This window comes from Centroberyx gerrardi, chromosome 8 (assembly GCF_048128805.1).
Source record: "Centroberyx gerrardi isolate f3 chromosome 8, fCenGer3.hap1.cur.20231027, whole genome shotgun sequence".
NCBI classification, from domain to species: domain Eukaryota; kingdom Metazoa; phylum Chordata; class Actinopteri; order Beryciformes; family Berycidae; genus Centroberyx; species Centroberyx gerrardi.
Window position 1 is genome coordinate 19,859,747 of NC_136004.1, and position 22,190 is coordinate 19,881,936.

The 22,190-nt window shown below is 40.2% G+C and overlaps 1 protein-coding gene across 2 annotated transcripts; it reads left to right on the forward strand.

Annotated features, from left to right (window-relative positions):
* Positions 1 to 1,606: 1,606 nt before the first annotated feature.
* On the forward strand, positions 1,607 to 17,613 carry cep78 (centrosomal protein 78). 2 transcript variants are annotated; one of them, XM_071919440.2, is made up of 16 exons: positions 1,607 to 1,726; positions 2,217 to 2,485; positions 2,778 to 2,953; positions 3,089 to 3,161; positions 3,303 to 3,406; positions 3,657 to 3,831; positions 3,956 to 4,069; positions 4,635 to 4,699; positions 5,268 to 5,373; positions 6,491 to 6,608; positions 7,146 to 7,188; positions 7,476 to 7,625; positions 8,830 to 8,907; positions 10,534 to 10,715; positions 16,004 to 16,172; positions 16,456 to 17,613. In XM_071919440.2, exons 2-16 carry the CDS (start codon positions 2,224 to 2,226, stop codon positions 17,122 to 17,124), a joined length of 2,484 nt encoding a protein of 827 aa, XP_071775541.2. In that variant the 5' UTR covers positions 1,607 to 1,726; positions 2,217 to 2,223; the 3' UTR covers positions 17,125 to 17,613. The 2 variants fall into 2 exon arrangements, with proteins under 2 accessions (XP_071775541.2, XP_078141339.1); XM_078285213.1 differs by having other exon boundaries at positions 16,460 to 16,722.
* Positions 17,614 to 22,190: the final 4,577 nt, after the last annotated feature.

The window sequence follows — 22,190 nt, forward strand, 5'->3', positions numbered from 1 at the left end:
TAGGCTATCTATCATAGTATGTAACGGATTTGTATAAAACATGGAAATGATTCCGAAATCATTCACATTAATAAAAAGATATTGGTATCGGAATGCTCCTACTGTCTATAGCTTTTATAAAAGTAAAACCTATTGTACACTTCCGTAGGTCCGTGTCATAGGGACAACACACTTGTGTTACTTTTCAGCATAGTATGATAGTATACTATGCTGTATAGTAACATTTATGTTACTATCAATATTTCTTTCTTTTAATCTAATTGTTGTAAACTGTGCAATGGGGGTAATTAGATAGTCAGAGCATGGCGGATGCTACTGAGGTTTCTGGGTATCAGTGACCGCTGAAAAGATCCTGAGAGTAATTGAATTTAGATTTAGGCCTAATGGTCTAAATGATGGTGGATTATCTTTGAAGGAGTCGTGATGGAATTATAATAGAACTAGAAAAGCAAAAATTTTTCAGGGCTTGTTGACACCTGAAAGCTTCCTTGCTTAAGCGTGAAAGGTTAAACGATTAGAAAGGTAATTAGAAGTTAATCATACATGTAAGTAATCCAATTTATTTCTCCATATTTCCCACCCATACAGTCCGCTGAACATGCACTATTGTCAACAGCCATATTTTTATATAATCCCACAACTATTATATTCTGTTTTATTGTTTTATTATTTGTTTGTTTTCTGCATCTACTGTTTATATTGCTTGTTTTATATTCTATTACTGTGCCTATATTCTACTTGGGAATCGCATTAGTTCTGCTGTTGCATTGACCCAATTTATCCATGGGGATGAATAAAGTTTCATCTTTCCTTATCATATTATCTTGGAAAGAGTTAATATTTTTAATGTTATCTTAAATATCTTAAATGTTAACTCTTTTTTAAAAATATCTTAGTATCATCTTATAATAGGTCTACATAGGCTATATATATTTCCTAAAGTACCTGAACATTGTTGGAAGTCTGTAGCTGAAAGTACGTAGAGTTAGACATATAATCCAAAATTTTGGAGACAATAATAATGATGATGATGATGAAGAAAAAATAGTGGGAATAACATGGATGTAGCATGGATGATACAGGAATAGAAAGGCAAACTGTGGTTATCACAGAGACAAGAGTGTTACTGTGGCAGGTGGCAGTAAGTGCCCAGCTACAGTTTATGTAGTTTACAAACCACAAACGCAGAGAAAGAACACTCGAGATTATAGGAAAGCATCCAACTATACGTGATCACTGTCAGGTTGAGGAATCAGTCGAACATGTAATTATGCAGTGTGAAGAATATAAGGAGGAAAGATAACAAATGAAAGAAGGATTTAGAAAGACGGGAATCCAGGAATTAAAATTTCATATGAAGACAATAATGAACTTATCAAGTGGCACATGTTGCAGAATTTTATTTTATTTTATTAATCAAACAGGATTAAAAGGTAGGCTACAGTCTGGTGTCTGGTCCACACTCCAACAGAAGGTGGCGGTAATGCACCTATGATGCTGGTTGCCGCCGTTAAAAGACGCAGAAGAAGAACTCAGAGGAAAGAAATGTGGGCGGGGCTTCAGTGGCCCAACAGCGCCACTTTTGAGCGCTCGTTCACAACAAACATAAGTGCTGGAAGGTGGGCGGTAAGGGAAGCCAGGGAAACGGCCCCTTAACGATAGAGCCATCTCTTAGATGTGGAAGGTACCGATATTCCTTGGAGTCCGATCAAAAGTAGTTAATAAGGTATTAAAGCATTGTTGAACACCTTATTATACCTGGCTAGTCATCACTTTAGTGTGCTGCTCTCCTCCAGCACTGGTTGCTAGGAGATTAGCTTGCTAATGCTACTAGCTGAACTACCGTTGGCTGTCTGTAAACAGTTAGCTAAACAGTTAGCTAACGTTCAGCAACTGTATACTTCATTTGACATTTTAGCTTACTATCAAGTTAAAGTTAGTTGTGAGTTAGTTAACTGTTTGTCAGGCTTTACGATATGGTTTAACGTTAGGATTTACGACCAGAGGTTAGTCAACAAGACCTAACGTTAGTTTATTACAATAAAGACTTTTAAGTTAGCCTGTTGACTTTCACTAGTATAGTTAGTCATTATCTTGTCCAAGGTCACACTGGAGCTTATTAGCGCAATACATGTTCAAAACCGCAGGAACCAAGCATTCGATTAGCCTACAATTAATTGTATAACTTGGATTGGTGTACACATTTTTTTTCCTAGGACCAAGATGGTTCAAGACAATGCTCAGATTCGGCGGCGGGGCGCCCAGGACTTTACGGCATACTATGATTATGCCTGTGCCAGACAGGACTCGGTGCCTCTCCCGGCTGTCAAGATGAACCTGGCCAAAGGAATGCTGGACTTCAATGGAGACAGGGTCAAACTGACAGACTGGCCACCCATTCTCAACTCCATCTCCATCAACAAACACATGCAACACATTGCAATAAGTAGCACATACCAAGCTAGTTTGGGTGCTGGAGACATGGGTAAGGCAGGAGTAAAGCCTGACACATCAACTGAAAATAAAGAAAAAAAGAACATAACAGTATATGTATACACTATTAATTATGGTCATGCACACAAGTGATCAATATATCTAGCTGGTATTTAAACTGGTAGGGAAAATGTAGATGTAATTTCCCACCCACCACACGCCTGTACCTTATGACATTTGTTATACATGTTCAGTATAGGAAAAGCCAAACTAGAAACTTAAATGACTTTTCAATTGTGTCTATATGAACATTAATCATATCTTCCTTTCTCCTTCCATTTCAGATGGTAGGTACTATAAGTCTAGCTTCAAGAAGAAGATCCCAGCCATCCGCTCTAAGGACATGACACTGAAGTTATGTAAGGCCCTGAGAGAGTGTCTGACTGTCTCTCCCAGCCTCAAGACTCTGCAGCTTAATGGGCTTCCACTGAGAGAGAGGGACCTCATCGCCTTGACAAAGGTAGAAAGCAACTGAAACAGGAGAAAATGGAGATTAAGAATATTGACTGATGCTGATTGATGGCTGCACCTTTGTCATTCATGTCTATGCTCTGTTCTATTCTATTCTATTCTATTCTATTCTATTCTATCCTAGGGTTTGGCAAAAAGTGTTTCCTTGGAAAACCTATCCCTGGCTAACTGCCCAATCACTGATGAGGGTTTAGAGGGTATGCATACTCTCTGTTTAGATTTAATTTGTTTTCTTTTCATTGGACAACAAGCTTTCATTGTGCTTTGCTTTGCTCATTAGGGTTGTACTGTATCTGAGTTTGTTCTCTCTCTCTAATTGTCATTTTCATTTTTTTTAGTCATTTGCCAAAGTGTGAAGTATTCTGCAAGCATAAGGACAGTAGATTTTACAGGATGTAATCTCACCTGGAGAGGGGCAGAGCATATGGCCAACATCATCAAGGTGTAATATCTAATTTCTACAAGACATTAACTTGCACATTGTTTTTTAATCTATTCTGGAAAGCAGCAACAACATCTTTCTGCAAATTCAGTTAACTCTGTCTCCATCTAGTGTTGATTATTTAAACATGAATTATAAACTTGGGCCCCGTATGGTCATCGCTGCAACTGATTATTTGCTAAGCATTTAATACTAGAATGTGGGAAAAAATACTCTCCTGCCTTTTACAAGAATGCAAATGTTCTCTCAGCATCAGGGAATGCAGAGGCACGGTGCAGCATGGGCAGAGTCTTTGAGGTATCGACATCCACAATTTGAGGGAATGGGAGGTCTCCGGCGTGTCACCCTCAACTGTAACACTTTGATAGGGGACCGGGGGGCTGCAGCGCTTGCACACGAATTGGCAGAGGATCTTTGGGTTAAAGGTTAGGAGGTGTGTGTGTGTGTGGTGCATGTGAACATTAGGAGAAGAGCTCTTCTCCACTCCTTGTCTTTGTTACGTGTTGTATTCAAGTTCTCCCTCCCTGTTTTGTGACTGTTGTTGAACAGCGGTGGACCTCCACAAGTGCGGTCTGTCCAATGAGGGAGCTCGTTGTCTGCTGGAAGCCTTGAAAACGAATTCTACTCTTTGTGTGCTGGACATCCGGAGTAACCCTTTAGTTGGTGAGAAACTACTACAGCAGAATTCATAACATTTTCTTGTCTTGTTTTCTTGACACTGCATGGAAGTTTGGCTAATATGGTGCATTGCCTCTAGTCTAGATAAAGAAGTGCAGATGCTCTACAGTCCCACGGCGCCTACCTAGGTGTGCAGAATTAGCTGTTGCTGTAGTTTAAGTTACTACGGTCTTAGAATAATCAGGATACCCACATCATTGACCGAATGTATTGTCATGAAGTATAGATCCACTCTACTCTATTATTCTATGCTCTGGTAGGTTAGCTGTCTTTCAGTATCCCTAACATAGTAGCGTGTTTGCCAAAATGTTTCATTAGCATTGCCCAAACATAGCATAGCTAGAGCTAGTTGTAACAAAAAAAATGAATGCAATGCTGTTCAGCAGCCAACTTGGAAGACCTGGATATAAGACTTTCCCACCTTATGTAGCTCCTTCCAACTTCATAGGCGGAGGTAACCCATAAGGTTTTTTGTTGTTGTTTTTTTATTATCACACAACAGGTAGATGCTTTATATCTGTTTTTCATGCGTTTCTTTGTCCTCCATCAGACAAGGTCCTCATTAAAACCACAATAGAGAAAGTTCTGATGAATGCTGATGGCCAGTCATCAGAGGTGAGTGTGAGTGTTTTGGGTTAAAGGAATAGTTCACCCAAAAAAAATGTTTTTTTTCATTATTTACTCGAAAAACACCGGTGAAGTTTGTATGTTCACATAGCATAGCAAGCGGGAACTGGATCTTTAAAAAGTTCCAAAAAAGGGTGAAGAATGACCACACAATTTCTGGTAATAGCTTGTGCTTTATAATATAAAGCTTTATAATAGTAAGTCTTCTGAAGCCATACGATTGCACTATGAGTCCAAAAGACCTATATTTACACCAGTGAGCGCAAGTCTTCACTAAAACTGTTGATTTTGAAAGCGTTCACACTTGCATGCACCCACACACTGAGCAGAGCGTGATCACATGACCCTTCACCGGTGTTTCAACTGACAGGATGAGTAAATACTGACAGAATTTTCATTTTTGGGTGATCTATTCCTTTAATGTCTAAGAAAACATCATTCAGAGTCTAAAATGTGTCTAAAATGAATGAGGGAGGTCTGTGCATGTGTGTTTCCCATTTGATACATAGCAGTGCATCTGTGTTTGATGATACGTGTTCCCTGCTCTGTATTGCAGTACTACTGGATTAAGCCTCCGGCCCTCAAAGAGCCACAGAAACCTCCTGGTCCTAAGAGGCGAGCACTGTCCAGTACAGTCAGAGGGAAAGCCACATTTAGGATAGGTAGGTACTTTCTACTACATGCTGCTACATTAAAGAGTACCGAGAACCTCACATTATATATACCAACCATGCAACCTCTACAACAAGACAATATGTATTAATAATAATAATAATAATAATAATAATAATAATGATGATGATAATAATGGTGGTGTTAAACTATTTCAGATTCTCCCCTGCTCTTCAGACTGGCACCACAAACCTTGCAGTCCAAATTTATTGTTGATTGATTGAAGCTTTTTGCACTTAAAGTTGAATTATTATTATTATTATTATTAACTCCTTGTGCTGTATCTTCTCGGCACTAAAACCATGTCATGAAACAAAACATGTCAGGAACAGTGCATGCTTTTCCATGAACTTCAAGAAGAAAAAGAAACTGGCACTGTAAAAAAAAACAAAAAAAACATGCACCTTACACCTCAAGCAGAGTAACATCTTAAGCACTGCTGTTATCTCTTACTCAACTGTTCTCTCTCTGACTTCTTACCTTTTGACCCTTTAGTAATCTGGAGACATGGTAAGAATTCAGGTCACTGTCATCCTGTCCTCCCTTTTTACTCCATACAGCCACAACTCAGCAGACCTGCGCAAAAATACATTTGAAAATGGTCTTAAATAATTTCCTTTATATGGATCAGGTGTCATAAATACAATGTTTCAAAGTGTTTTTAATTATTTATCTTGCTGGAATCTTGTAAATCCTTGCCTGACAAGATCTAGTGCTGCTTATATTTTCAAATTTTTAAACTTTTTCAAATACTTTTTTGCTGGTATGTTGATAAGACAAGCACACGTACTCCCATTGTGGTTAGCCTGTGGTAAATTATCATAAGCAAAGGAGGTAAAGTGCCACGCTGTCTCAATATCAGTAACTGAAAATATTTTCAACTGTTAAAGATTTATTCTCTCTTGCTTGTGATAGTTGGAACCTGCTTTTTTTTTTCTAACAGCAGAGCCTTAACTCTGTAAGATACTTGATATGCCATTACTGATGCTGTTCCTTTGGCTTGAAGTATTTGCAAGCTTTGCATTGTTTAATTTTCAGTTCTGTGCTGAAACCTTGTTGATTTCCAGTCTGGTTTATGTTCCATACATGGCTCTCTTTCTGGTGCAGCCCCTCGAAGAGCGATGTCAGCTGGGAGGCGGAGTCCAGGTGTTGCGCAGCAACAGAAGCCTCATTCCCGCTCCAGTTATGTGCCTTGGCGTGCTGCTGCTCGTGCTGGACGCCAGAGGTGAGGAGATGTTGGTTGGCCAATTCACTTTCAGTTTAATCAATAAAAGCTGCAATTGGCAAGGATTTGGGTTTAGCACAACAGCATGGCCCAAATTGATGGATGTTTTCAGAGAAAAAGCATTTGGTCCAATCACTGAACAGTCTTCCTCGGCCAACTGGACAGGTCTCCTTGGCCATTCACTGTCACGTAGAAGGCAAATCCTATTTTAGATCAGTTCTCCTGGTCGAAGAAGCTTGACAGATATAGGACAATGACATGGAGCATGTAATATATGAAACATGGCTACTTATGCCCTTGAATACAAAAGCCCCAGGTTGTGTTCTATGTCTAGTTAACAGAAGCCAGTTATGAGAGATGCAAGCAGTGGAATATTACCTGGCAGTCTTTTCTTGCCATTCATTTAGAGGAAAGACCCCTCCCCCCTTCCCCCGAAACACAATTTTCCACACCCAACGCATCTACAAAAAATTCACAGGTAACACTGACATGGCATTAATGATAGGAAGACTAATATATTGTCTGCTTTTGTTCCAGAGGTCTGCCTCCTGGAGTTACTGTGGTGGAGCAGAGCTTTCAGGTGAGGAACACCTTTTCTTCTCCAGCTATTTACATCCAAACTGCATAATCCTCTGAATAATGGCTGGTCTAGATAAGCAGCAATATCTTGGCAAATTATGAATTGTATAACTTTCTATTTGTTTATGCATTTGCTATTGGCAGTCTGGAATAGAAGACGGACCAGATTTGCCACTTTTGGGAGAAACCTCCTAACAACTCAAATTCAGAAAACTAATTGAATTACTTTAAAATGACAATTTCACCTTGGTCTTATTCTCATACTGTGAAATCTATGTTCTTCATCAGGGTGCAGCTACTGTGAAGGTTACCGTGGAGTCAGATTCGGAGGGAGAGGAGGATGATGAAGAAGAGGAAATTGTGGTGGAAGTGGAGCAGAGACCATCTTCTCTCAGTCTGAGAGACAGGATAACCGGACGACAATTTCAGCGTATGCAGGTACGACACATCCCAAAGTGGGACTTTTAATTACTTTGAATTTGTATCTTTGTTAAAAAAGTGCTATCAGTAGGAGAGTTATGTTTTGTTATGTATAAAATCCTGTAGACAAGTTGTCATGGTCATTGAACTCCTACTCTGAGATGGTTTGTGAATCATGTAGAGTGGGCTACACTATCCAAGACAAGAGAACAAAATATGGAATACTAAATCATTCAAAAAGGTGTACTTGTACACTTAGGTTTGTGCTTGTAAACTTAGTTTTGCAAGTTTGTACCTTCAGGTCCGTGGTTGCAAGCTTAATTTTGCAAGTCTGTATATTCAGTTCTGTGCTTTTAAACTCCGTTTTGCAAGTCTGTATATTCAGTTCTGTGCTTGCAGTTTCAGTCTTACCCGCTGTGAGGCAAAAAATCACGCGCGGATGTCCGTCTGCACGCTCACAGACTTTTGACAGGTTTACTACGTGGTAATGTTTTGTAAACGGTGGTTTGTAAAGGAAAAAAAAATCTGCAAGGCAGAGGGGGCTGGACCTTCAAATTCTGACCAATCAGTTTCCTTGGGATGGCTGCAAACAATACACTTGGCTAGATAATTCAGTCAATCAAATCGTAACGGCAGTCCGCTCTTCAGCCTTCTACCCGCTTCCATTGATTCGTGCTTTTTACAGCAAAAGCTAGATAAATTATGATTTTAAAATGTGAGAGCGTGGAAATCTTGGCTCAGTGTGCAAAGGGCTTTAAACTGTAGCAGGCAACATCCATCCCCACTACTAACTACTTCTTTCAAAATAAGAAGACTGAAAAGACTGAAAGAGTCTTTGTAAGACTGAAACTGCAAGCACAGAACTGAATATACATACTTGCAAAACGGAGTTTACAAGCACGGAACTGAATGTACAACCTTGCAAAATTAAGCTTGCAACCATGGACCTGAAGGTACAAACTTGCAAAACTACGTTTACAAGCACGAACCTAAGTGTACAAGTACACCTTTTTGAATGATTTAGTATTCCATAACAAAATGGCTGAGTTTCCCTAAACATGAACTACACAAAGTTTTGACACTTTGCCAGTTGCCTAAAAACACACACAGACACACACACACACACACACACTCACTTACTCGCATTCACACATGCAAACTGTAGATTATGACTTTCAACATTCAACATGCAGTATATGTTTGTGTGTGTGTGTGCCTGCAGATGGAGCTAGAAGAGTGTCGTCTGAGGCTAGCTGAAGAGCGCAGAGCCAGACTGAAATCTGAGTCAAGGCTCATGGAGGTACTGACAATGCTAATCTAGGGAATGCTTTTCATATCCAAAGTATACAATATTTTGGTCTACTTCTCTATGCAGCATTAGTAGCTCACAAACAGGTCTCTGCTGGATTAAGGAATTCACTCTGTACCACTGAAGTTAAAACATGTTCTGAAACTGGCTGATAATAGCTTATACATAACAAACAAGTGGTTATTGATCTTTTGGAATCAGTCAGCCTTTGTGGCCAGTGGACTGAAAGGTTCATTTCCTGCCCTGGTGATGATGCCTTTCATGTGACAACCTGAATGGGGAAAATACAAAAATGACCATAACAAGCAGGCAGTACAGAAGTACAAAATTATTACAAAAGTACTTGATAGCCCCGATAGCCTAATGAAAATTAGAATAAAAGAATGCTTAAAGAAAAATAAGTCAGTCAGTTTATTTTTAGTGTGTGGTAAACATACCTACCTATGGACATTGTTTACTCCTGCAGTCACCAGCACCTTAAAAAGAAATGAATAGCTGTGCACAGGACACATATAGAGTTTGGGAATTAGGGGATATTTGACCATCAGCATCTTGCTTATAGTGTAACCAGACTTAGTGAAAATACTTTTAAGAACATTCACATTTTGTCCAGATGAACAATATTAATCTCTGAATTTTAAGTTGATAATTAAAGCTGGAATCAGGATTTTTTTCCAGTAATAAATGGTGATTTTACCTATCTGGACCGTGGAGTCAGGTTACTCAATACCAATTCTTAGCAGTATTACCATGGTTGGAGGCGCTCTCCATAGACACTATTGAAATGTTTGACCAGGTAGGACGAACGTCTGCTAACTAGCCAACACAGGTTACCTGCACTGGGTAGCTGAGTGCCACTAGCTAGTTAGCATACTAGCGTATGCAAAGAGCTTACACTGAAAATATTTTTTTGCCAACCTGACTGATATGCTAGCAGCACACACTGTAGGCTGCTGTTACTGTCAAGTCACAATATTTGCACCATCATAAGCGATGTTATTGCCTAATTTCATTACAAAAGTTACAATCATTGAAAGTCAAATTACCTGGTCCGGGGCTGCCATTTTTACTAGGGTGGGAACTGTTTACTGGTGAGCTGACTGCTTTGATAATAAGATTGATAATATAATACTTCTGTGGTTGTTTAGTTCTAGCCCGAACATCATTTCAAATACTTTTCACCACCAGCGGAGGGGAGACAAAGCAGGGAAATCAGGGAAGTCCTGGATTTCAGCTTTAAGATTTAAACAATTAATTAAAAAATCTCCTATAACCTCCTATAACCAGCTACTGTAAACTTTTTTTTAACGCTCAGTTTTCATGGGCTTTTGTAGCCTCTGAATGAGAACCGTGTACAATGCCAACGCCCTAAAGCTACCTTAGTTCATAACCTGTCAATCCTGTGACTTTAAAGTTCACAAGCATTTCAGAACTCTATTGGCCTTTTGCAAGCAGCTATAATTTGACATCTCTTTCTGGCCCAGATAGAAGGAGCTCTGGCATGTAGTAGCAACAGTACTAAAGTTTTATATTCATATATTTGGTACTGTGAGTGAACAAGCAAGAGACCGGCTTCAAGATAACCTTTTATTCTGTCTTTTCCTCTTTCCTATTCAGTATGAGTTGGAGAATGCCCGTCTTCGCAGCGTCAACCTCTCCCTGTCAGAGGCGCTTGCAGCTCCTCGCTCTGCATCAGCAGCAGCTGCTTTCAGTGCTCTTGAGGACGAGGCAGTCCTCGAGAGCATTGAGAGCTCATTCACCAAGTTCCATTCTTTCCTGGATCTCCTCAAGGATGCTGGGTAGGTAGTCTTAGAAACCTGTCAGTACAAGATTTCTATTTTCACTTGGACTGTGCCATTTTGGTTCTGGGTCTAGGTGGATAAAAGAAAAGTTCCTACATGAGTCTGGAACTTTTGGAAAGACTGAAAAAGTATGGAATTTGATACATTCCAATGTATGGTTATTGCAGGTCTTGTAAAGTATGGAAACATCTCTCTACCACAACACCTTCTATGGGAACAAAACAGTCTAGATCCCTCTAGATCTGCTGAAGTCACTAAATGACTGCAAGATATTTTTTTAGGTTTTTGTTGAACTGTACATGTCTGAAATACCTGTGGTAATTACCTCTTATGGTCCAGCTGATGGCCCTCATGTAAGATCAATCTTAAGACAAAACATTGTGACACGTGTCCTTGTAAAAAGACACAACATACCAATGCAGTCCCTGATAATGATTCATACAACTTTTTGGCAAATTTGAATTGCCGTGCCTGAACTTCAGTAATACTTATACTTATTTATACAGTAATAAACAACTAATGTTGTATTTGGCCTCAACACAACTCAAAATGAACCATCATTGTTCAGTCAGTATAGTAGTAGTGCTTTGTAACCAGTCGATATGGACATTTGCTCATGCAATGCAGGACATCTAGTGGTAAGTGAAAAAATTGCACCTTTAGTATGATCACAAAGGATGTTTTGTTGAACATGCCTGCAGCTTTTTTCAGTTAATTTCAATGGTTTGGTCGTGCCTCTGTGTCCACCTCCTCCCAACTATGTGCCTCTACAAATATGTGTTTTGGACGCAGTGTGTTTTGGGGTGTTCCCCTGGGTGCTCCAAGTTGAACATGTCTCAACTTTAGCCATGTCGCACATTACGTGCAAAAATAGCCCTTGAAATCTGCAATCTAGGCAGAGCTCTTGGACGAGATGATAAACCCCTCCATGTTCTGTTCTTCCTAGAAGCATGTCATGTACCCAAATCCACAGTTTCAGAATGGGTTACTCATTGTTTTCTTTAGGAGCAAGCAGAGCAAACAAGTTAAGTCAGGTTTATTTGTATAGTCCTTAATCACAGTGAAAGTCTCAAAGGGCTTCATAACGCCCACATTATGAAACAACAAATGAAAATGGCACCTTCTAACCTCAGACCCTCAATCAGAAAAAGAGAAAAGAGCAACTCCAATGAAAGCCTCATTAGGAAAAAGAATGGAAGAAACTTTGGGAAGGGTCTCACAGAGAGGGATGCCCCTTCCAGGACGGTCAGGCGTGCAATGGGTGCTGAGAGTGGGCAAATAAAGATTAAATATTGATAATAAAGTGGAGCATAAAATATACAGAATAAGCGTGCTTGCATGAGCATCTAGATCTGGTGCGGGGCATCGATGCCACCACCTCTGTCACCATCGTCATTGTTGTCACCAAGGTCATCATCAGAACGACACCTGGTGCAGGGATGTCAGTACAGTCCCAGTCATCAGGGAGGAAGAGTTGAAGTCCACAAAGGACACCGATACTGCCCAGCCACAGCCACAACCTGAAATGAAAAGAGATAGGAGAAGCACCCATACACATAGCAGACAAACTCAGTTGCTTACTCCATTTACCACTCACACAAACAGACACACACCAACATTAATGAATAGGTGCACCCAGACCGGGAAACAGGACACAAATTGAATTCCCTTCAACAAGAACTACTGCTAACAACTTTTACTAATAATCACTAACTTTCTCTCAAATAGAACATCATAAAATAAGCTGGCTCCCATCCCACAAAATTTTATGGACTGCCACCACAATTACAATCAATGCATAAACTAATTAACTCTTCACTTAGGCAAATATTTGATACATCAGAATAATACACTACATCTTTATCATGAAAGCCTTAAAGAGTTTGAAAATACAAATTCCAAGTAAAACATTAATTTCAGAAAATGGCCTATAAAACAATCACAAACTCCTCATCAAATCTTCTCACCTTATAGTCACAATCAGTTAAAATGGTTATTTAAGGAACCTTTAATAAACATTTAATAACCAAGGTGTGTAGGTTTATTATTGGAGGTTTTCCTGGAACTTAACTCCCAAGTTTTCCTAGAAATGGTAATTTGTGTGCCAACAAACATCAAGGACAAAGACACAATGTGCCCCATATAAAAGTAGCCGTATTCCTGATCCAGGACAAAGCATTTGACCAGACACTTACCATAAGTGTGGGGTTTGATTTCAGTTTCATGCTGAGGGCCTTCTGGCAGTACACTTTGGTTCAGTTTCATTCTGAGGGCTTCTGGCCATGCAGTTTGGTTCTAGCACGTGCATGGCTGTTTGGGTCTTACTGTCTTCCAACAACTGTCTTGGCACTCAGTTCAGGTCAAATTAGAGTTTCATTCTGACCGAACCACCAGAGAAAGTTGTTTTGATTTATTTTAACTCTGAATGTTTCCCCTTCTCACATGTTTCTCATCTACTTTTGTCTTTAATGTTTTTCTTTGGTGTTTTGCCTTTTATTCATACTAAAGTAACATTAAAAGTATGCAGAATTAGGCTGCAGTGTGGTTTACAACCCAGGTCCATGAGGCATAGGCATTTAGTAGGGAACATAATCCACTCCATGTTATCCTTGAAGGTGCAGAATCGGCTGCAGTCTTTCTTTCACTCTGTTTCGTTCCTACCGGAGTTTCCAAGTTATAACTCAATAGATTTGGTTACGAGCCATATTTTTTAATATTCTGAATGAAATCATTCCGATTGAAGATAAAATTATCGTACAAGGTGCATTTACATGCTCCAAAGTATGTAATCAGGATAAAAGTTTCTGACATGCGCAAAATACTGATTCCAGTCCACTCTAGCATGGGCTTACGTTTTAAAAGATGTACCTGCGTCAGGCTGGTGCTTGGCACAATTATTACTTTACTGCTGTTCTCTCTGATGAAGCAATAGTTTTATCGGAACGTACGACTTCAGCACTTATTAAATGGGAGAAGGCGAGCGCAGGATGAGCTTTACCACAGCTGCTACTTATTGACATGTTTCTAACAAAAAAGTTGTATCAGCAACAGACCTGGGGTATTCTACCATACTAAACATGTTCCATAGAGTTGCATGTTGCATGTAGTGTGTATAGTGTGAGTAGTATCCCATTCTTAACGTAGCCCAAGTTTGGCACCCGTCATCATTCAGATTCTCCCGGGAACTAGTAAACGTCACTGACGTCACTTATCTCAATTAGGCGAGCATGCACAGAAAGAGTATAGATATTCCAACCAAAGAAAGTGATCATAATGAGTGTTTACATGATGAATTTGTATCCATCGAACAAATTATAAAGGGTTTATACCACCCCTCTCAAATGGAATGAAATTTCTTTTGGAATGGCCCGGTTTATTCAGATTGAGGTGGTTACATAGGCTTTTTCATTCTGATTGGGCTATTAATCTGATTATTGGTTGAATAAAAGGCTCCATCAAAACGCAGCTAATGATGCCCTTTAACCTTCTCAACATGCCGAAAATTGAGTTTTGTGTTAGTCAGCATTAAGAAAACACTGCTATACACATGCTCCTTTATTACACTTTTGTAGTTAGCCAGTCTAACCATCCTAACTAATATTTTGTCAAGGAAGTTTGGTAAATTAGTTTGTTTAGCTGCAGGACGTCCATGTTTATTTATCATTTGTCTTCCAGGTTTGATTTTCTGACAAAATCACATTAATGCAACACTGTTAGGCAGCCAACTTGGAAGTCCCGGATGTCGGACTTTCCCACCAGCACAGCAATGTAACAATGAGTAGGCCATTTGGTGGTGCGCATGATCTCAACATTGTCCGGAGTAGTGCAGTGAGCTAGCCAAAATGACGACTCCCTCTAAAGTTGTAGTTGTGTGCCACTGCTGTTGGGTGGGATACTGTGTTGTAGCAACTTCAGAGTTGATATTTAGTGAAGAGCACAAACCTGCAGCAAAACTTTCTCCATTGTGCTTTGTAGTAGAGTCTAACAGCTTAGCGAGTAGCTAGTTGTTATATCTTGTTCCTTTTTGGATGACAAAGTTTGACGGACCAAACTAGGAGATGCGCTGATTCGCTGTGAGAGTAGCCAGAGATGGTGGATTCAAAATAAAAAAGTCTCTGGAGTAGCGTACCACCAAACAACTGCTGGCTCCCAGCGCTCAATTAAAACGGCCTACAGAACACAGCATTTACCAGACTTCCAGCCAAAGCTAGTACGCTTGCAAGATTGCATATTTCTTGGTAGAAAAAAAATCAGAAAACAGATTAAAGTGTACATTTGTATACAAACTTGACTCTCTGGCTACCGTCACCTGCCATTTTTTCATCTGGACGGCAGTGGATCGGGACATGCCTTGATGCCTCCCTGCCTCCGAATGCTGCCTGATCAGGCAGCATTTTTTCCGTTTGAGGCATAGGCTAGGTCTGACTTAACAGCAACTTTTAATTTATCTCCACATTCTCCAGTTAACTTAAATCACCATAGTGTATAGCTCCATTTCCAGGGATTTTCAGCAATGACTGAATCGATTAAATCTCCCCCAAAAAGTCTGTTTTGCAAGGCCTGAAAGTTCAAAGTAGGGGCAATAAAGTGTTTTTGACAACTTATGGTGGCCCAGTATGAGTCATTCATTTTCTTTTTTAGAGTTTCATTCTGAGATTTATTTAAAAAAAAGTTCCATTCAGTTCCATTCTGACTCTTCCTCATTCCCTTCTGTATACAGTTTCATCCTTTTAAGTGTGGAAAATCAAACCAGCATCCTTGCAGTCACAACCCTGTCTGTGTAGCACTCACTTTCCATGAGCTAACCTTGCTCTGGCTCATTCCCACCAGTCCAGAGTTCTGTTTTGACTTTCATTTTTAATAAAAGTTTAATTCTAACTCTCACCTTTGTTCCAGTCCTGGTAGTGTCCATGGCCACTGAGATTTACAGGGCCTGGTCCTTTATCTGTGTGCAGATGATTGATTGATTGATTTGTCTGTCTGTCTCTCTTTTTTCCCTTATTTAACCAAATAAGTTGATGAGGAACAACAAACAGCAGTTTTAAAATAAGGCCCTGAAAGCTGATAAAGAAGGGAGGGTTGCACACAGCTGGAACAGTTGGGGGTCAAAAGCCTTGCTTAAGGGCACTTCACCATTGAGGGAGGGGAGATTGCTTCTCATTCATTTCCCCCAATTTTTTCTCCCTGTTGTATATGAACAGTCTTGTAATTTTAAAAATGCCCTTTTGCCATTTTGATTCCTTGCCATTTTGATTCCAATGAATTCCTTCTCCCCTGTTTTCTAGCCTAGGTCAGCTAGCTTCCATTGCTGGAATTGACCAGTCAGATTTTCGCCCTCTGGGGAGACCTCAGTTCTCCTCTACAGTAGGACAGCCCTTGGATGGTGCAGGGTCACTGACTGGAAGTGGAGGGGAGTATCAGGATATTCGGGCGAAGATTGACGCTGCATCTTTGGTAAGAATATGTATAGCGTTGTCAGGGAATGGTTGGTGAAAACACAGGTGTGATGTGAATTTTGTACTCTATTGTGTTATGTCTCTATTGGTTGATGCAATTCTGACCAGTTGTGGATTTGTATCTTTGATACCACTAATATTTGAGTATTGCCTGTGTTCATGTCCTCTGTGGATATGTTATGGTCCTATATGTTGTTTATCTCTGGCACTAGAGACTCAGTTGAGTGTCTGTTGCACTTTGTGACATGTTTTCTTATCAGATCTCTGACTCCTGTCCCCAGGTAGGTAGTGCCCTGCCTGCTCCCTCAGGGGGCCCAGCTGACACAGCCACCCCCAGACCTCCATCCTCCGCCAGAGAGTTCTTGCTTGAGGATAGGCCATTGGAAGCACCTTTCAAGCAGGCAAGTGGACCTGCCATAGACCCTTGTGTGGATCTGGAGGGTGGAGGAGAGGAACCAGATCAGTACTCCAAGCCTGAAGCCCAGCATGAGTCTGGGTCTGAGCGCAGTTTCCGCAGCCAAAAATCCTATGGCATGGGTTCCCTTGGCAACAAAAGTTCCCACATTGGTGATTCTTGTGAAGATGTGTCTCAGCCAAGCCACCACCACAGCAATGGCAACTCTCACCGTAGCTATGGCAGTGGCCACCATAGTGATGGTTCCCATGGATACAGCTTCAACTACAGCAACGTTTACAGCTCTGTCCACAGTGATGCTTCCCGTAGCAACGGGTCCCGTGGTGACTTGTCTGTGAGGTCGAGCCTTAGTGACATCATGAGTGAGAAGGCGGAGTCTGTGGGATCATTGGGGTCAAAGAACAGGGGAGGAGGGAGGCGACTGGTGGCAGGTCATTCAGGGTCAGAAGGATCCAAGGGGAAAGCCTATCGAGGGCAGGAGACTCTGGAGCAGATCAGATCTCTGGGAGGACAGTCAGATGACAGATCCTTCTGACCGGCTAGCCAGAGAAATATTACAAGATCTGTTGTCTCCTGGTATCCATTCTCTTTGCCTTCTCCTTGAAGTTCTTTCTCTTACTTCCTTCTTACGGTTGAAGTTATCTTTATGTTTAGAAATAGTGAGCAAAGCAAGATTGGATTTGTGGTTCTGTAAATCCTTTCAATTTTAGATTTTTTATGAAGGTCTACGGGCAGAAACCTGTCTTCAATCTCAGTTTTTGCCATTATGAGGGGTGAACATGAGAAATTTGAGTAAAGGTTTTTTTCATTTAACCCCAAACAGGTTAAGTAACACCAGCCAAAGTCCATATCCAATAAAACATATCCGGACTGAGAAAACACATTTCAGTGCTAGTTTTACACTGGATATTTCTGTTTTTATGGTAGTTTTATGCCTGTTTTTAAATTTAATGAGACATTAAATGCCAAAGTAGAATCACTTGATGGTGACATTAAGTTGGTTTTGTGGGTTTTTTTGTTGTTGTTTTTTAAACCATCATAATGTGGAATTGAGACATTTTTCATTCCTCTTTTGTTATGCTTAGATTGCCCTAAAATATATATTTTGCAATAAATGTTCACATTCTGGCTCCTAACAAAAGTGTGTTTCTGAGCCTCTAAGTGCAGAATTCACAAGACAGCTTTTTCTAAAAAATTATAAATTTTTATTGGAGACTTTTTAATGTGCTGATGCTCTGCCTAGGCTTCAGCAAGCTTCAGCAACACTTGCAATACTGAGACAAATATATATATTCGTGAAACCAACACCTTTCGGTACGTGGCCTTCATTGGGGTTAGTGCCAAATGCTGGTTTTACTAGTATTTGTTCTCAAATGTTGCTGCAATTTCCTCTTTCCTATTGTTATCTGCCCATTCCACACACCTTGTCAGTGGGTGAAGTAGAGCCAGAATACTCTTTCCATGTGCCTTAAGCCTCTACAGACAAGTTGCAACAGGGCATGTCTGGATGGATAGCATGTCTTTGACCTTGAGAGATGGAATTGGTAGGTGTGAACATCATACTGCTGAGAACTATTACAAAGACTGACAAAGTTTTGAATAGCTGGGATCCAAAATGAGAAAAACTGTCTCACTGAGTTTCATACCGGTAGTCTGATTTTGATTCACTGGTAGGCCAGCTTTCAAAACAAATGGTGATTAATTTGTCAATTGCCATGCTTAGGAGAGATCATTGATTAATTAGTGATTGATTGATTAATGCAGCCTCTAATCTAGCTTGAATCCCAAAAAGAACAGTATGCCACAGATATGAAGAGTACTTGCAGTAATGGAGGACCCTTTAGCAGGACCAGAGTCTATGTTTACTACATTGTCTTGTTTACAGTCTTTTTTTGTTGCCGTGTCCAGGGTGACAGTAATGGGAGCAAAGCATGATTTGTGTGCGTTAGTGGCAGTCAGTCAGTCAGTCCTTGGACAAAGTGTTCTGTTGGAGTATGCACATGTTTTCCATTCCCAGTGACCATCACACTCCAGCCAGTAAAAACCAAAAGTATGTCACCACAGCTCTAGGTGACAAGGAAGGAGGAAGCATTCTCATCTCATCCCATCCAATGCACTGATCTGGGAACATCTTTACACTGCTTTGGTAGTGCTGTAATGTTTGCAACCTTACAGTTTCATATAGAAGGACTACTTTAATGAGTCACAGCTTTCTTGACTTGCTTCTATTTATGTATAAGGATTGGCAGTTTGCATAGAAATGCCAGTAATATGTATTGAGACACACTATGTGAGGTGAAATGGGAAGCAGGAAAGAACAGAAGTTATTTTAGAAATAAAAACAGTTTCTCTTCCCTCAGTATTAAATGTATGCCCAATTCTCTGGAAATCACAGCTTTAATCATCACAGTAATTGGCCTGGCCAGTCTTCTTTGAAGTTTGTTGCACTTGTTTTGTGGTCAGCCACGTAAGGCAAATCCAGTAGAGTAATGCACCATGACAGTAATCAACCCATAGTGTGTTTAACACTGTCCTACATAATACTATAGAAATACAGAGATAAATAAATGGGGAAATAAATGACTACATAGATCGTTTATGGTGTTAATGTATTGTCTTATTTAATTATTTATTTATTTTATATATTTCTGGATTTCAATGCATTTTTTTCAGCTATGGATGCTGACCCAGGTTGGAACAAGTGGAGAGACAGAGTTAGAATGAAATGAATAGAAGAATGAATGATATAATAATCTCAAAACTAAACTCTTAACTGAGGTGCTGGAAAAGAGCCTGACCCTGACCGGGTCATGGAAGTACTGACTAAGCTGGAGTTATACAGGATTTCGTCCTAGTGTGAATATATTTGTGTTCAGTGCCTGAGGCAGTTACTGTTAATGTGTTCCTAGTCAGTGTGATTGGTTAGAACAGGTTAGTTGGCATCAAGGACGGAAATTAAGTCTCCTGCGAATTCTCCAACCTGTGTTTTTCAGTGGTGGACTCGTGCAACTTGTGAAGCCCAACTTTTAATCCAAAAGTTGAATGGGTTCCCACTATAGAAAATCCAATCATGGAAACTAAAATTAATTTAATTTGTATGTATGTGCCCAACCAATTAGAGTTTGTATTTACAAAAGCAAGATTGCCTCATGTTCGCACCACTTTTATCTGGCCCTGTAGGTAGAGAGCAAGGGCATGTAGCCTACTTTTATCACTCTCAGTATTTACAATGGACAGACATGCCACACAATGTTGATAGTACTGTGTGTGAAGAGTGAATGAGCGTTTCACTATCAATGTACTGAGGCAGCCTCGATAAGTAAATTGTCAAGGTCCTGTCGCTTCTCTTTGGTGTCATGTAAGATTCAGTAACACTGGCTTATTGTTATCATCACAGGACAGAATCCTAGACTTTACTTTGCACTTTCCACCAATCTCAGCCAGAACAAAGGAAGGGGTTAGAAAAGGAGGGTGAATATTGCAATTATGCTTTATGTTTACTGCCATAACTAGCTTCTGTAGAGATATGATACTGTAGAGGGGTTGCAGAGAACAATGTGTACGTGGCGAAGAGGAGTGGTTAAAAAAACTCTGGATCAATTTGACTAAGTGGACAAAATAACAAACACCACCTGAAAAAGTACTTTGAAGTAACTAAATCACAATTACAATGGAAGCTATATAGGCATGTCATATTAAATTGAATACCAATATGTGTCAGCTAAGAGGTCTGACAACTTTTATATGTGAGTTCCAAAGAGGCCAAATACTCTGCCTGAATTGCAGGTGGATCAATCACAAAAACTGCAAAATTATTTAACATGGCAGCAATGGGAAAAAGTAATATGGTCTGATGAGAACCCTTTCCTATGGGCGTTACGTTTTGAGAAAGGTAAACAATGCCTTCAGCCCACAAAGTTACCAATTCTTAAACACGATGGTGGATCCATAGTGGTTTGAGCAGTCACTAGGTTCAGTGATTGCTCTGGATGGTTGTGTAACGGTCGGGTGCAGCCGATGGTACCAACACTGTTCCCTCATGGTGTTCCCATATTCCAAGACAATGATGCTCCCACACACTGCTAAACAAATTCGAGAGTGGTCAAAGAAACGATCGTTTTGGGCTTACATCTGAGAGAAATCACATTTGTTTGTGGGTGGAACAAGGCAGCGTGAGCTCACCCTGCTGCATTTGGTAGGAGATGGGTCTGTTTACTAGTAGGCTATTAGGCTACGAGACTTACACTAAAAAACCTTTCACATACTTGTACTACAATCACAATATACAGGTCAGACTCAATCACCCCGTTTCCCAAAACATGACTGCCATGTGTGACACCTTCATTCATGACCCTTAAATTACATTACATGCAAGCAGCGCATGTGTAGCATCTCTCTGAGTCCTATTGTAGTTAGTCCTGAATTTAGCACTGACTGACTACCTGTGGATGGATAACATCCAGCAATGTTCTGACTCTACATCCTATGAGGGGTCCTTCCTCTTTTATTCTGGGATGAGTGTTTTGATGGGTAATCTAAGCTATTGCCCTGCACGATGTATGAGCCAAACACGCTGATGACAAACTATATGGGTCAAAATTTTGCCACCTTAGCTCAAATTCTGCTTCCCCAGTGTTTCAAAACCTTGTGATCACCAAATTTATATAATGTATCACAATGTCAGACTTTGTCATCAGATGAAAGTCAAGGTTGCCCTGGAACCTGCCCATCTAGCCTGGCACTATAACCATGGCCTTCTACAAAATAGGTGCATAGCTGGGGCAATCTGGGCTGTGCCTTCATTATTACATAACACTGGCTGTGGGCCATCCCATGACTGACCTGGTACAGAGAAAACCAGAACAGGTTTATTTAACAAACTCGCCTCACCAATACACTGTGTGCTTTCATCAAAGAGATGTGATGATGAAATGTAACTGATGACGTATGTTTGTTGTTTGCAGGACTCACAATTTCTGTCAATAATTACAAAAGAAGCTGGATCTTGTAGGGAATATCCCAAAAATGAGAGATGAATGCAGGCAGTGTAATCCAGGGTAATTTTACTCGAAACTATGTATAAGATTTCCATTTTGAACGGCTCACAATGGGTAGATATTGTATTGGCTGCCTTTGTCTACTTTTGTAAGTATTTTGGAAGCCACAAACCTCTGGCAAAACTTCCCACGCTTCTCTGCTTGTGGTCACTGCAGGCTTTCTTTATCATTGGTGAAAACAGAGTGAAAAGAGATCTGAAGATTTTCCTTTCACTTACTCATCTATTGACATACAGCTAATTTTACATATTCAAGCTAATTCAAAAACCACAAATTGCACTGTGCACTCCTGACTCATTCATAGTGTGATATGTGGTCCTTGGTCCTTGGACTTGATATTGACAACTCTCGTACCTGGTCACTAACTAACTCCTGCAACTTGGCAACACTCTAGCTAAATAGGTGTAATTGGCACAGTGGACTGGGTAAAGTATTAATACTTTTTGTTGCTCTAACCCTAATCTATTGATTGGTAAGGTAATGGAGTGCTTGGCATGCACACTCTTGCACGTCTCTCTTTCTCTCTCTCTCTTATCTTTCTAAT

Excerpts from the sequence above, each read along its gene's own strand:
- cep78 (XM_071919440.2), top strand. The coding sequence starts at position 2,224 with ATGGTTCAAGACAATGCTCAGATTCGGCGGCGGGGCGCCCAGGACTTT. Across the intron at positions 3,832-3,955 it reads AGAGGATCTTTGGGTTAAAG|CGGTGGACCTCCACAAGTGC; the intron begins GTTAGGAGGTGT and ends GTTGTTGAACAG. Across the intron at positions 10,716-16,003 it reads GATCTCCTCAAGGATGCTGG|CCTAGGTCAGCTAGCTTCCA; the intron begins GTAGGTAGTCTT and ends CCTGTTTTCTAG.